Below are 13,680 nucleotides of genomic sequence, written 5' to 3'. Positions count from 1 at the left end.
ACTGATGTAATTCTTGGGAGCAGGATGAATGCCTGTCTTTAACTAGATAACTCATCCTCGAATCTGTGGGAGCCTGTTAATCAGCATGTCATCCAGGATCAAAAAGTAAGTATGGAAAGAACAAAAAACTAACTTGCTTGACAATGCTTCTGTTTGTCAGTATTTGTATTGGCATAGAGTATAAACAGAAGTGATAAGAACTGGGATCTCTAAAGTAAGTATTATATGACCAAGTTGAATCTCTTCAGGTCTGATTATTTTTCTAATTAAATATTAATTTATTACAAACATTTCTGTCCAGTAGGCTATATATACATAGTATTAAATTAATTATGATTCAGTTGTAACACGAATCATTTTTACAAGTAGCTTTCATATCTACTATGAAAAGTTAGAAATAATATTTAGGATTGTTTAGAACCCAATTTGCATGTAAGTATGAGCATTATTATAATGGAGTTTTTCTTTTCTTTCCCTAGGTGGCTCTAACTAACTACACCTTTGAAAATGTGAGCTTTCATGTTCTTCATCAGCGTTTTCCCCTCTTTACTTTTCGAGTCTTATCAGATTGGTTTGATAACAAGACAGATCTATACAGGTAATGTTTGATAACTCTGAAGAGGATAATATCTCTTTTAAAAAACCAGTATTGCTGGAGTATAATTTATATATAATAAAATGCACACATTTAAAGTATATTGTGCAGTGACTTTGAAAAATGTATACACACTGTAATCACTACCCCAATCAAGATAAAGAACATTTCTGACACCCAGAAAATTCCCTTATATAGCTTTGTAGTTAATCTACCTATTCCTTAACCACCCAGGTAAGTATGAATTGAATTTCTATTACTATAAATTAGTTTTGTCAGTTTTAGAACTTTGTATTATTAGAATTATTTACAGTCTACCACTTTGTGCCTGTCTTCTTTCAAGAAACTCAGCATGTTTTTTGAGATGCAACCATGTTGTTGCATGAACCAGAGTTTGTTCCTATTTTTATTACTAAATAATATTCAGTTGTATGAGTATACTACAATTTATCCAGTCACCTGTTGATGGACAGTTGAGTTGTTTCTGGTTTGAAGCTATTAGGAATTAAACTGTATGCAGGGCTTTGTGTGAACATACATTTTCATTGAAGAAAGTGCTAAATTGTTTTCTTTGTAGTTCTTCTAGGGGAAGATTGCTGGCAAGAAATTCTCTCAGCCTTTATTTATCTGAAAAGTCTTTCTTTATCTCACCCTTATTTTTGAATGATATTTTCACTAATTCTGGGGTTGAGAATTATTTTTCTTTCACTGCTTTAAAGACTGTATTCCCTTTTCTTCTGGCCTTCATTTCTGATGAGAAATCAACAATCATTCTCCTTTTTCCAGTGTATGCAAATTTTTTTTGGGGGGGGGCAAAGTCAGGCTTAATGATTGGATGGCTGCTGCTGTTGTATTTCTGTATAAGGCTTATAGTGGAGGCAGGGGAATTAACTCACTTTTCCTGGTCCAGAGTTAGTCTTTGAGAGTTCCTGCTCTCCCAGGCCTCGAAGATGAGGCTTTCTCAGTATTCCTGCTCTTCCCACAGTGGTGATATACCTCTGCTTTGTATCACTGCCAGGTCCTGGCCCAAGCAGGTTTCTTGACCCTTCCACAGAGGAACATGGCTTATGCTTCTACTCCTTCCCCAGCAGTGGTGTTTCTTTGCCTGGAATCTATGATGGGAAAGTTTCCTGCCCCTTTCCCAGTGGTAGACAACTACTGTTTGTTACTTGGTACAAGGCCTGTGGTTGGAACAGGGGAGGTTTCCTGCCTTCCCTCGAGTGCAGCTTTTACTACTACCCCTCCCAGCCGTAAACATCTTTTTCACCTCTTCTCTTCCCAAAGATAATGGATCTTTGCATAAACCCTAAGGATTGGAGAATTTCCTGCTGGTCCCACAGCAGCTCAAGGCTTTGCTTCATATAAGAGAAGGGCTGGAGGAAGTTGCAGTGTTTTATTCCTGTGTGCACTGCCCTGCCCCCAGTCTTTCTCGTGAGTACTTGGTGGAGGCTTGTGGGAAAAGATTTCCCTGGTGTCTACGGTTTCCAGTGATTCTAAATTGTCATGCTAGCCCATACATGACCTTTAAGAATTTATTAACATGTTAACAATTTCATTCTTACCTGCTTTTATGGCCATTGCATCTCCCTCCTGTTCTCTGCCAAAGATGAAATAGGTTATATGTCCTATCTGTTCTTCTAAGGGTTTGTTACCTATGAAATTTAGTTCACCTGATTTTTTTAATAACCTCAACTTACTGATGGTCTCAGTAATCACTATGTATATTATTCTATTTGACAGTGTCCCACAGACCCTTGAGGTTCTGGACATTTTTCTTCAGTCTTTTTTCTAACGACCTATCTTTAAGTTTTACTAACTTTCTTCTGTCATCACCAACCTGCTGTTAAGAACAATCAGTAGGGACTTCCCTGGCTGTTCATTGGTTAAGACTCTGTGCTTCCTCTGCAGGGGGCACAGGTTTGATCCCTGGTCAGGGAACTAAGATCCTGCATGCCCCACATTGCAGCCAAAAAAAAAAAAAAAAAAGAATAACCAATAAATTTTGTATTTCAGTTATTTTTAGTTCCAGAATTCTCATTTGGTTCTTTCTTTTGATAGTTTCCATATTTGGTGGATTTCCCTGTCAGTTAACTCATTAAGATTACATTTTTCTTTTAACTTCTTGAATATCTTTTCTTTAGATTTTTGAACATATCTATAATAGTTACTAAATCCAACACCTGGCCATCTCTGTATTAGTTTCTATTGACTGCTTTTTTTCTTAACTGTGGGTCATATTTTTTTGTTTCTTTGCATGATTATGTAATGGATATTGCTCATATTCTGTTGTACAGATTCTGGATTTTATCTTCCTCTGAAGCATGTTTATTTTTGCCTAGTAGGCAATTCAGTTATTGGCTGATTACCTTGAACTTGTGCAGACCTGGTTTTTGTGCTTTGTTAAGGTGGATTTCTGAAAAGCCCAAACTGTTTCCTAAGCCCCTCCAACTTGACAGGACTCAATCTCCAGATTCTATCCCGTTCATATTGTTAGTGCTTGGTTTTAGGTTTGTCTACAGTTGGCTTTACTCTGCCTTACTCCTAAGGCGTGGTTTTTCTGAGCTCTCAGCTGGATGCCCAGGTTGTTAATAAGGGGGTAATGAAGTCTCTCCACTCTGGCATGGCTAGACCCCCAGCTGCAACACTATCTAACAAGTTCTGTTCCAAACTCAAGCCCACAGCAGCTACTCTCTAGTAAGCCTCATGTGGTTTCCTCCTGCTCATTTTCAGCATAGCCCTGGGCCAGTTACTCACGGGGAAGCCCCACCTTACTTCTAAATGCTAAGCCCTGCCCCTTGCACAGGTGCCCTGTCCCACAGACCCCAGCGGCAGCTTCCTGAACTCTGATCCCTGCCTCCTCAGCTTAGCAGTATAGCCAGCTCTGCTCAGACTAGCGCACTGCACCGTGTTTAGAAAATTATCTCCATGCAGGCTGGGGCTCACCTCATGAGTTTCCCTTCTCTCAAGGAGCATGGCCCTACATTACCTATTGTTCATTGCCCAAAAACAATTACCTTGACTCTTCTATCCAGGAGGGCTAGTCTAGTACCAGTTACTCTACTGTAATCAGAACTGAAAGTTCCCACCTCTACTGTTCCTTGGGTTAAAGGTAAAATGGATAGTAATAAGCTTAGAAAATAGCTGTATAAAGAACATAGTCCTAAAATTAATGTATCTGATGTTTGAAATGAATGAAGATCTGCTTATTGAATTGTAAGGCCATATGATGGTGAGGATAGGAAAGTCTAGCCTTAAAAACAATTTGATATATTTGGGGAAACTGCTTTCTGAGCATGTCAACTTATTCTCCAGTCTCTTTTAAGGAATCTCAAGGAAGTGAAGTGAAATCACAGAAAGCACTGAGCTTATGATCAAAGCCTTATAGAAGTAGATAGAAGCTTAGGAGAAGTTATATACCAATAAATAAAATGAAACTTGATATTAAACTTAACATTGAAAACTACATTTGATGGTTTGTTTATATATCCTAGAATGCTCTAAATGTATATTTTGCTACCTCTAATTAGGTATTATCTAGGATATGTATGTTTTTGCCAAGTGAAATCGAGAACTGGACTTAACATATTTAAAAGAACTGATTGAATCCACACATAATGCATTATCTTAGCTTTACATTTATTTGGCTATATGTATTATTGAAGGATCACATGAATGATCTAAAAAAATACATATTAAAATGTGATACAATTTTTTGCTTATCAAGCTTTATTTTTGTGGTACGTGGGCCTCTCACTGTTGTGGCCTCTCCTGTTGCGAAGCACAGGCTCCGGACGCGCAAGCTCAGTGGCCATGGCTCACGGGCTCAGCCGCTCCGCAGCATGTGGGATCCTCCCGGACCAGGGCACAAACCCGCGTCCCCTGCATCGGCAGGCGGACTCTCAACCAGGGAAGCCCCAAGCTAACTTTTAAAATTGCAGTCCCTAGTGTTGACAAAGATGCAAGGAAACACTTTATCATTACTAGTATGAATATAAATTGTTAAAATTATCTGAAAAGCAATGTGTCATTTCATATTAAAAAGACCAAATCTAGGAATTTATCTTAAGGAAATATTTAAGGATCTGTACATAGACTTAGCTGTAAAGATGTTCATCACAGGAATTCCCTGGCAGTCCAGTGGTTAGGACTCCACGCGTCCACTGCAGGGGGGCGTGGGTTTGATACCTGGTTGGGGAACTAAGCTCCCACAAGCCGCAGGGCAACTAATCCTGTGCACTACAACTACTGAGCTCATGTGCCTCAATGAGACAGCCCACGTGCCACAAACTACAGAGCCCACGCACCGTGAAGGAAACCCAACGCAGCCAAAAACATAAAGAAAATAAATATTTATAAAAGATGACAGTAAAGGAATTATTTTTTAAAAAAATAAAGTGTACAATTCAGTGGTTTTTATTGTATTCACAGAATTTTGTGACCATTATCAATATATTTTAGAGTATTTCCATTATCCCAAAAAGAAACCCTGCATCTCTTAGCCATTACCCTCCAATCCTCCCTTCTTCACCACACTGCCCCCGAACCCAGTTCACACCTTAGGCAACCACTAATCTACTTTGTCTCCATAGATTTTCCTGTTGTGTACATTGCATATAAGTGGAATCATACCGTATGATGATTTTGTGACTGGCCTCTTTTAGCATATACTGTCCAGAATCATTCATGTTGTAGCATGCGTCAATACTTCATTTCCTTTTATTGCCAAATAATATTCCATTGTGTGGGTATATACCACATTTTATTTATTTACTCATGAGTTGATGGACACTTGGGTTACCTACACATTTTGGCTACTCTGAAAAATGCTGTTAGGAACATTTGTATACAAGTTTTGGTGTAGGTGAACATTTTTATACCTCTTGGATATATACTTATGAGTGGAATTGGTCAATTATATCGTAACTGTATTTTTAACAATTTGAGGGATTGTCAGACTGTTTCCAATGCAACTGCACTATTTTACATTTCCACCAGCAGTGTATAAGGGTTATAATTTCTCTGCATCCTCACTAACACTTGTAAGGAGTGTTTTTAATTATAGGGTGAAGTTTTTTTTTCTTTTCATGTTCATTCTCTAGTTTTTATGTACGGATTAGTCATGTGTCATAGGAACAGGTTTTTAAACTTTTTATTGAACTATATTATGTGACTATATTGTTTTAAAACCCACATAATTAAAGGTTACAATATATTTGCATCTTGATATTCCTTAAATGAATAAATTTTATTCTTTATCATATACCTTTGGATAATTTTTACATTTTAATAACAAAATATTAAATCAAAACTTCCTTTCATGGCTTTGGTGAAGGTTTTTGTTGTTGTTTGCTTATTTTCTTAACAAAAAAAGTAGGGTAAAGAGGTTTTCAAGGTTTAAATCAACAGAATATTTGTATTTTCACAGGAAATACTGATTTGACATATATATTTATGCCACGGTATGGTCTCATTAAAATTATTTTCCTGATTTTTCTAAATCTTCACCACATTACTGTTTCTTTCCATAAGACACCAGTGCATACTTTTTTAGACTGATATTAACAATGATAACCCAAAGCCTACATGTTTTTTAAAAGCCTATAGATAGCATAATTATAATTGTATAATTATTGCATCATTAGCAGTGGCATCTAAGAGACAATGTTAATTTTTTATAATAAAAATAGAGTAAAATCAAGCAAAATGTTGAAAATAATTATCCTTAGTCTTACCACCTTATCACAAGCATTATTTTAAACTTTACATATTTTCACTAGGTTTTATGCCCTTGAAATATCTGAAATTTTCTAATGTTTAACTTATTAACATACTTTGCTAAAGGCTCAATCATGACTCCCTCTGTAAATAACCTCACTTTTAATAGGTAGTTTTTGACATAATGAAAACAGTACTAGTTTCAAGTATACAAATTTTTCCCAAACGTTCATAGCATGGATTCTCTTTTAACAGATGGAAAATGGTTGATCATTACGTTAGCCGTGTCCGTGGAAATCTCCAAATGTTAGAACAGCTGGACGTGATTGGGAAAACCAGTGAAATGGCTAGACTTTTTGGCATTCAGTTTTTGCATGTACTGACAAGGGGTTCACAGGTAGGAAATCAATTTTCTTGCACACTTGAAAGTTCTATGTGAATGATATACGTACTTTTGAGATGTTTGAGGTGATTTGATTTGTTGTTGTTGTTGTTGTTACAGCTCCGCTTTTAATTTTTTCTCCACATGAACTTTTTGGCCACTGCTGAGTTTTGCATGATAATAAGAAAATAAATGGCTGTGCCCTTGAGGATGGTATTATGTTCCTGAATACTGTCAGTGTGATTAGGGATGATTTGAAAGGCTGCTTAGAACTGGGGATGCGGCAAAGAAAGTCTACCTCTCTTTTGTTTTACATTCCTACTTTTGGCTGTTCCAACTCCCAGCAGATAACTTTAATATAAAAAAAAGAAGGAGGAGGATTTGGGAATCAACATAAGTGGGCTATATCACTTTTTTTTAACGTTAAAGAAAAATGGGAGCTTGGAAGCCATTTAAGTCATCTCTTTCAAACCAGTTTCCCAAGGATATAATGAAAGATTTTTGTTTAAATGCCTTGCTGAAAATGGTTTCATGCTTTTATTCCACAAATGTTTATTTGAATACTTTTAGTGTGTTAAATAAACACTGTGCTAGCCATCCAGGATACTACATTAAATCGCTTAGTTTCCTTAACCTCATAAATCTTTTATTTTAATTATTTTATGTCTATAACATTCCTCCAATCCACCAATTCACTAAATATAGCAAAACTAGAGCGCTAACTACTTTGGCATTACCTGTTGCTGTATTTAATTTTATTGCTATTATTAAATAGCTTATAAAGCTATTTATTTTACTTATTTATACTCCCACAAGTTTTAAAAACTATTTGATCTGGCTTATAATGAAAGGCAAAGATACTTTAAAACCACATGAGAATACTTCAGTGAACCCATGCTGGTTCTTGTGAGTGCTTTCTTTTTCTAAACTACAAACCGTCTGCTTTATAGCAGTTATTATAAACAATCAGTAATTGCTTGATTAACCTTGATTAATACTGTATTGCAGTATTAACCTACCTTTCAGTTTTGGAATCCTGTGTTCCTTCTTGGGAAATTGAGATAACATTTATCCATCTCAAGTGTCCTGACCCCCATTCTCTAATTTTCCCAAATAAATTTGTCAAAGATTATTGGCCAACTTTTTTAATGAAATTGTCAAATTGTACAACTGTCTCTTCTACATCTGTTTATTATGATATTGCTATCTTTAAATATTAAATTTAAGAAATTTAAGTGTCTGTCTTTTCAAAAATAACTTATTGTGTAAGTTATTTGACATATTTTGCAGTTTTTATAAGTTATGGGAATAGGAAAAGGACTTACGAAGGGTTCCCTTCTGATACCTGAAAGCTGATTAAATAACCAACATTATGTAACTGTGTTGTAAGAAAAGTCTTACAGCCGTATCTTGAAGAGCAAAACATCCCCCAAATGATTTTCACATATTCAAAAGACCAGTATATTTGTATTTAAGTTTCTTCTTCTCTCCCTACTTCTACCTCTCTGCCTGCAGTACCGTGTGGAATCAATGATGTTGCGTATTGCTAAACCAATGAACTATATTCCTGTGACACCTAGTGTACAGCAGAGATCCCAGATGAGAGCTCCACAGTGTGTTCCTCTAATTATGGAGCCTGAATCTCGTTTCTATAGCAACTCTGTTCTCGTTTTGGATTTCCAGTCACTGTATCCTTCTATTGTGATTGCATACAACTACTGTTTCTCCACCTGCCTTGGCCATGTGGAAAACTTGGGGAAGTAAGTTTTTTTTCATATTTATAATTACTTTGTTGTACTTTGTATTTCTTACTAAAATTAGACTTTGTACATGAGACTGCCCTTACAAGCAAGATGAATGGGCTGTAGCACATCTAGTCTGCTCTTTATAGTTACCTTACTAATTAACATGGATCACTGTATGACTGATTGAGCATCATGGATGAATAACTCAATGAAGAAGATTGTGAATATGATCAGCCTTGCAATTTTATCTGTTCTATCTTCGTGTATATCTATGGTCTCTTTTTAAATAAGAGTTATATTTAATTTGTTGGTATAAATCACTTTTCAGTGGAACAGTTTGAGGATTATGATCTTATAACTTCAGCTATGACCTCCTCTTGACTTTTCTTAGAAATAGTTTGTTTTCTAAAAAAAAAAAGTTAAATTGCCAAATGTTAGATTTTATTTTTTCATGTCAACCAAATTTTTTCTCATAAGAAGAACACGGTCTTCCTTTATAATGATTTCTGTGTATTTAAAACCAAGTGTTATATAGTTTTAGTGTGAAGTATTATATTCACTCCTTATAGAAAGCTTTTATGGAAATTGTATTGATAATTGTCTTTTTAGTAAGAACAGGAATTTGGAAAAGTTAGTTGCAGTCTTTTTACTTAAGGCTTAAATTTTTTTTTAGGGAACTTAGTGTAAGGTGGTCATATGTTGAGCTGAAATGTGGTATTTTAGTATAGATTTTTCCCATGTACTTTAGGATAGTGCTATTTAAGAAATGTTTCTAATATTTGAAGAACTGCTATTTGGTAACTAAACAAACATATTACTAAGTATATTATTAATTCATGTTTAGATGTTTAAAAATGAGTTTCCAATAGAATTAGAAAGATTCCTAAAATTGCCTAGAATCTCTGTTCTGTGATTTGAGAAAGCATTTGCTTAATTTTTTGTTTTTCTTAACAGGTATGATGAGTTCAAATTTGGCTGTACCTCTCTAAGAGTACCTCCAGATTTACTTTACCAAATTAGGCACGATATCACAGTGTCCCCCAATGGAATAGCTTTTGTCAAGGTAATACTCTATTATAAATGAAAGGTATCAACTGTGTTTTAACCTTTGGAGAGCTAATCGTTTAGATGTTGTTGGCATATAATACCAAAAAAGAAAAAAAAGAATGCTTCAATATCTTATCTCAGAAAGTCAAAGATATAGAGAGTCTTCTAAGAAATTTTTTAATCATTTTTTTAAAAAAAATAGTAATCTTGTTTTGCATGAATTTAGGTTTAAAATCTTTTAATTATTAGATTTTAGTTTTTAATGAACTATTGCAAGAAATAAATGTGCCTATATACCTTCTGCCCTCTATTAGAATTTGGCAGGCTTAAGTAGCTATTTGATGATCACAACAATGTTAACTTATAAAGATTAAAACTGCCTTCATGTGTATACTTTACTAATTGTTTTATATATTTTAAATTAAGACTGCCTTAGAAATAATGATATTCTAATGTATTTATTGATTGCATTTTTTAAGAAGATACCCAAACTAATAACAGAGTCCCTTTTTTCTCTCCCTTGTCTCCCCTCAAAAGAAACTTAAAAAGCCTCATAAATGAATAAAGACAAGTAGGAAGAGATCTAGGAGAAGATTATATTGCCTCTCATATGCCAACTTCATTCCTTTCTTTTCTATTTCCTTAGCAGTGAGTCTGTACTAGAATCGTGGGATGGTAGGGTGGTTGGTGGTGGTAGCATGGACCCCACTAGCCCTCAAATTCATTCTGGTGTACTTAGCAAAAGTATCATCATTCTCTACCAGTAAGAGGATGCTGTGTTTAAAGAGTACTGTAAAATTAGCCATTTAGATATGAGGATAACTTCTACCAAGTGAGTTCATGATATAGTCCATTTTGGAAAATATTACATTTTAACATAATAACATATATTATGTCTTAATATAAATATTATGGCTGCTTCAGAAGGTACACAGAATGAATTAGAGGTTACAATATGTTTTCATTGTCACATATCTACCAGCTTATTATTTTATCTCCCTTTAACAGCATTTTAAGAACTTGCATCTACATTTTGACCCAATGTGTAAAGCTTAATGAAAACTAGATTTTTTAATATTCAGGAGTGTGATTATCCTATTCCTGAGGTTTTAATTGTTCAGTCCAACATGCATTACCTTGCACGTGTCTGTGAATCATCTTCAGAGTTAATACTGTTTTGTGGTTTTCATTCCTAGTGGAGTTCTCATAAATTCTCCCTAGTCTTGATTAATACAAATGATTTTTTTTTTTTGGCATCAACAAATTTTATCACCTCACTATTCATCCCCTCTTCCAGATTGCTAATAAATATAGGCCGGAGGGGATGGCTTAGTGGTCTAAGCATCAGATTTGAAATACCTAGAGTCCCTGGAACTGCAGGTTTGAATGTCAGCAGAGTCAACCCAGCTCTTCATTCTTCCAAGGTAGATAAATGGAGTTCCATGCAGATTACTGTGTGGGGTCATTAGGATGAGATCTTTAAAAACTGAGGTTTGTTATGAGTGATACAAATCCCGTGTGTCTTTCTGAAAGAGTGGGGGTTTGGATCAGAGTTTTGACAAAATTTCCCTCTGAACTCATTATATGGTCTCTTATGTACTAGTTGGCATCCTCCTCCCTGGAGGTCTCTGAACTCACATAGTAGTGCTACATTAGATTTATAAACATTACAGGAACGTTTTAGGAGAAAAGTCCTCTTCAAAAGAAAGAAAATGTGATGATTTTATATTGATGGCCACTCGTCCTGTGGCCATGCTATTGTTCGTATGTTTCAGTTCATGACAGTTGGCCATTGTTATACTTTGTGCTTCCTTCTTAATTGTCTAAATCTATAATGTTTAAGGGATTTAAACATTCTTTTTTTCCTTTATGATAGCCTTCAGTAAGAAAGGGTGTGCTACCAAGAATGCTCGAAGAGATTCTGAAGACTAGACTGATGGTGAAGCAGTCGATGAAGGCTTACAAGCAAGACAGAGCCCTTTCACGAATGCTCGATGCACGTCAGCTAGGACTTAAGCTGATAGCAAATGTCACATTTGGCTACACAGCTGCTAATTTTTCTGGGAGAATGCCATGCATTGAGGTAAGTGATATAAGTCTATAGTTTTTTTCAAAAGAGACTAAAGCAGCATTAAATGAATGCCTATTCATTAAACCATTTTGTTTTGAAACTTTAGACAAAAGGGTTTCATTTCCATAACATAGGATCAGTTTTTCTCAAACCAGGACTTATTCTTAGGAATTTTTCCATTTTCTCTATAAGAACTCTTTGTGTTTTGTTCAATGATAATTTTAGAAATTAGCATACACATTTCTGCATAATCTGGATGACCATATTGTAACCAATTACTGACATGAGATTCCAGTGCCGCCTTTATAGCATTGTAAAGTTATAGTAACACTGGTACTAAATAATTCCTTTTAATGTATTGATAGAGGTCTGATGATAGTTCAGTTGTCTTCTCCAAATGTCAGAATCCATATTTACTAGTGTACCAGTAGATATAAAGCAGAACCTTTCTTTTGCAGTGGTAGTTGCAATTAAAAGACACTTTTCATTAAACAAGACTAATTTCTTGTTATTTACTAAATGAGGGTGTTAATTTGACATGAATACAGTATAGTATGACAGAGTAATATAATAATTTACTAATGGTTGAGAAAGGAACAGAGTAGGCTTGTTTGCTTGATGATCTTTTCATGCCAAATGAAGGCTAGAGCATTGTGGTATACCATATTTGCAGTAGTTCAATAAGGGAAAAGCAGTGGAAGAATCAAGTTCCCACAGAGCTCACAGTAGGCAAAGTAAACTCCAAAAACCTGTGCAAGGGACGTCCAGTTTCATGTCCAACATGTAAGAAACTGAAAGTCTCCACTCTGTCCTCACACCAAGTAAGCTGAACAGACAGAAAAATCAACAACTCTTCTTAGATCTGTCAGGTGAAGTCATGGGTAAACTGCTGCCCCCCAAATTGAAGAGACCAACAGGTGTATACAGAGAGTCACAACTTAACCAGAGCAGAAATCAAGAGCACAAATCTCTGTGAGAACCAGTGCCATGGTAGGGAAACCGAACTATAACTGATGACTCGCTGGAGGCTCAGGGTGGACAAATTTGAGCGATAAAAACTCCAAAGGACCCACTCATCAGGGTCCCCACACTTTTATGAATTTTACCTCTAGGAGCTCAACCAGGTTCTAACAGTGAATATCAGAAAAATTCCCTTGTGCTTCTGGCACAGAGAGAGGAAAAGAACCATTTTGAAATACACCAGAGCATTCTGTTTTTAACAGAGTCTGCCCTCAGGAGAAACTATTTAACCAGAGCTTAACCTGCTGGAGTTTTATCAGAGCCTAACTGACCTGGAGAAAGGGAAATAACCCAACTCCAACTGCTCTAGCCTTCTACATGGAAGAAGAATACTGCAGCCCACTCTAGCCATCCTGTCCCTGAAAATCATATGTGAAAATCATATGTGAAGTCTACAGTCAGAGGCACAGGTTCACTGAAAGACTGAGACCTACTTGTAGGACTAAGGAGCCCTTCCCCTCCCCTGACACCTTAAAACCACATTACTAAAGGCTATTTATAGCAGTTCCTTTTACCCAATACATCATGTCTGGCTATCAAAAAAAAATTGCAAGACTTACTAAAAGCCAAAAAACAGTTTGAAGAGACAGAGAAAGCATCAGAACCAGACTCAGATAAGGCAGGGACGTCGGAATTATCAGACTGCAAATCTAAAACTATGATAGTATCGCTTCTCGGCCTTTTGGCTAAGATCAAGTGTAAAACTATGATAGGATGCTAAGAGCTCCCTCCAGTAGCTAAAGTAGACAGCATGCAAGAACAGATGGGCAATGTAAGCAGAGAGGTGGAAATTCTAAGAAAGAACCAAAAAGAAGTGCAGGAAATCAAAAATCATGTAACAGAAATGAAGAATGCCTCTGAGTACTACACTGAACATGGCTGAGAAAAGAATCTCGGAGCTTGAGGAAATCTTAGTAGAAACTGCTAAAACTGAAAAACAAAGAGAAAAAAAGACTGAAAAAAAGAAATATCCTAAAACTGGGGGACAACTACAGAAGGTGTAACATAGATGTAACAGGAATTCTGGAAGGAGAAGAGAGAAAGGAACAGAAGAAATACTGAAACAATAATGACTGAGAACTTTCCGAAATTAATGTCAGGCACC

The 13,680-nt window shown here is 35.8% G+C and overlaps 1 protein-coding gene across 3 annotated transcripts in view; it reads left to right on the top strand.

Moving 5' to 3' along the window:
- REV3L (REV3 like, DNA directed polymerase zeta catalytic subunit) overlaps nt 1-13,680 on the top strand; it is a 190,605-nt gene that overhangs the window by 147,171 nt on the left and 29,754 nt on the right. For all 3 annotated transcript variants that reach the window (XM_059083580.2, XM_067011663.1, XM_067011664.1), the window contains 5 exons: nt 480-598; nt 6,566-6,707; nt 8,208-8,452; nt 9,392-9,500; nt 11,361-11,567. In XM_059083580.2, coding sequence (XP_058939563.1) covers nt 480-598; nt 6,566-6,707; nt 8,208-8,452; nt 9,392-9,500; nt 11,361-11,567 — 822 coding nt within the window. The remainder of the gene's footprint in view (nt 1-479; nt 599-6,565; nt 6,708-8,207; nt 8,453-9,391; nt 9,501-11,360; nt 11,568-13,680) is intronic.

This window comes from Kogia breviceps, chromosome 13, assembly GCF_026419965.1.
Source record: "Kogia breviceps isolate mKogBre1 chromosome 13, mKogBre1 haplotype 1, whole genome shotgun sequence".
Classification (NCBI taxonomy): domain Eukaryota; kingdom Metazoa; phylum Chordata; class Mammalia; order Artiodactyla; family Physeteridae; genus Kogia; species Kogia breviceps.
Note: the sequence above shows the minus strand (reverse complement) of the source record. Positions and strands in the feature narration are given on the sequence as shown.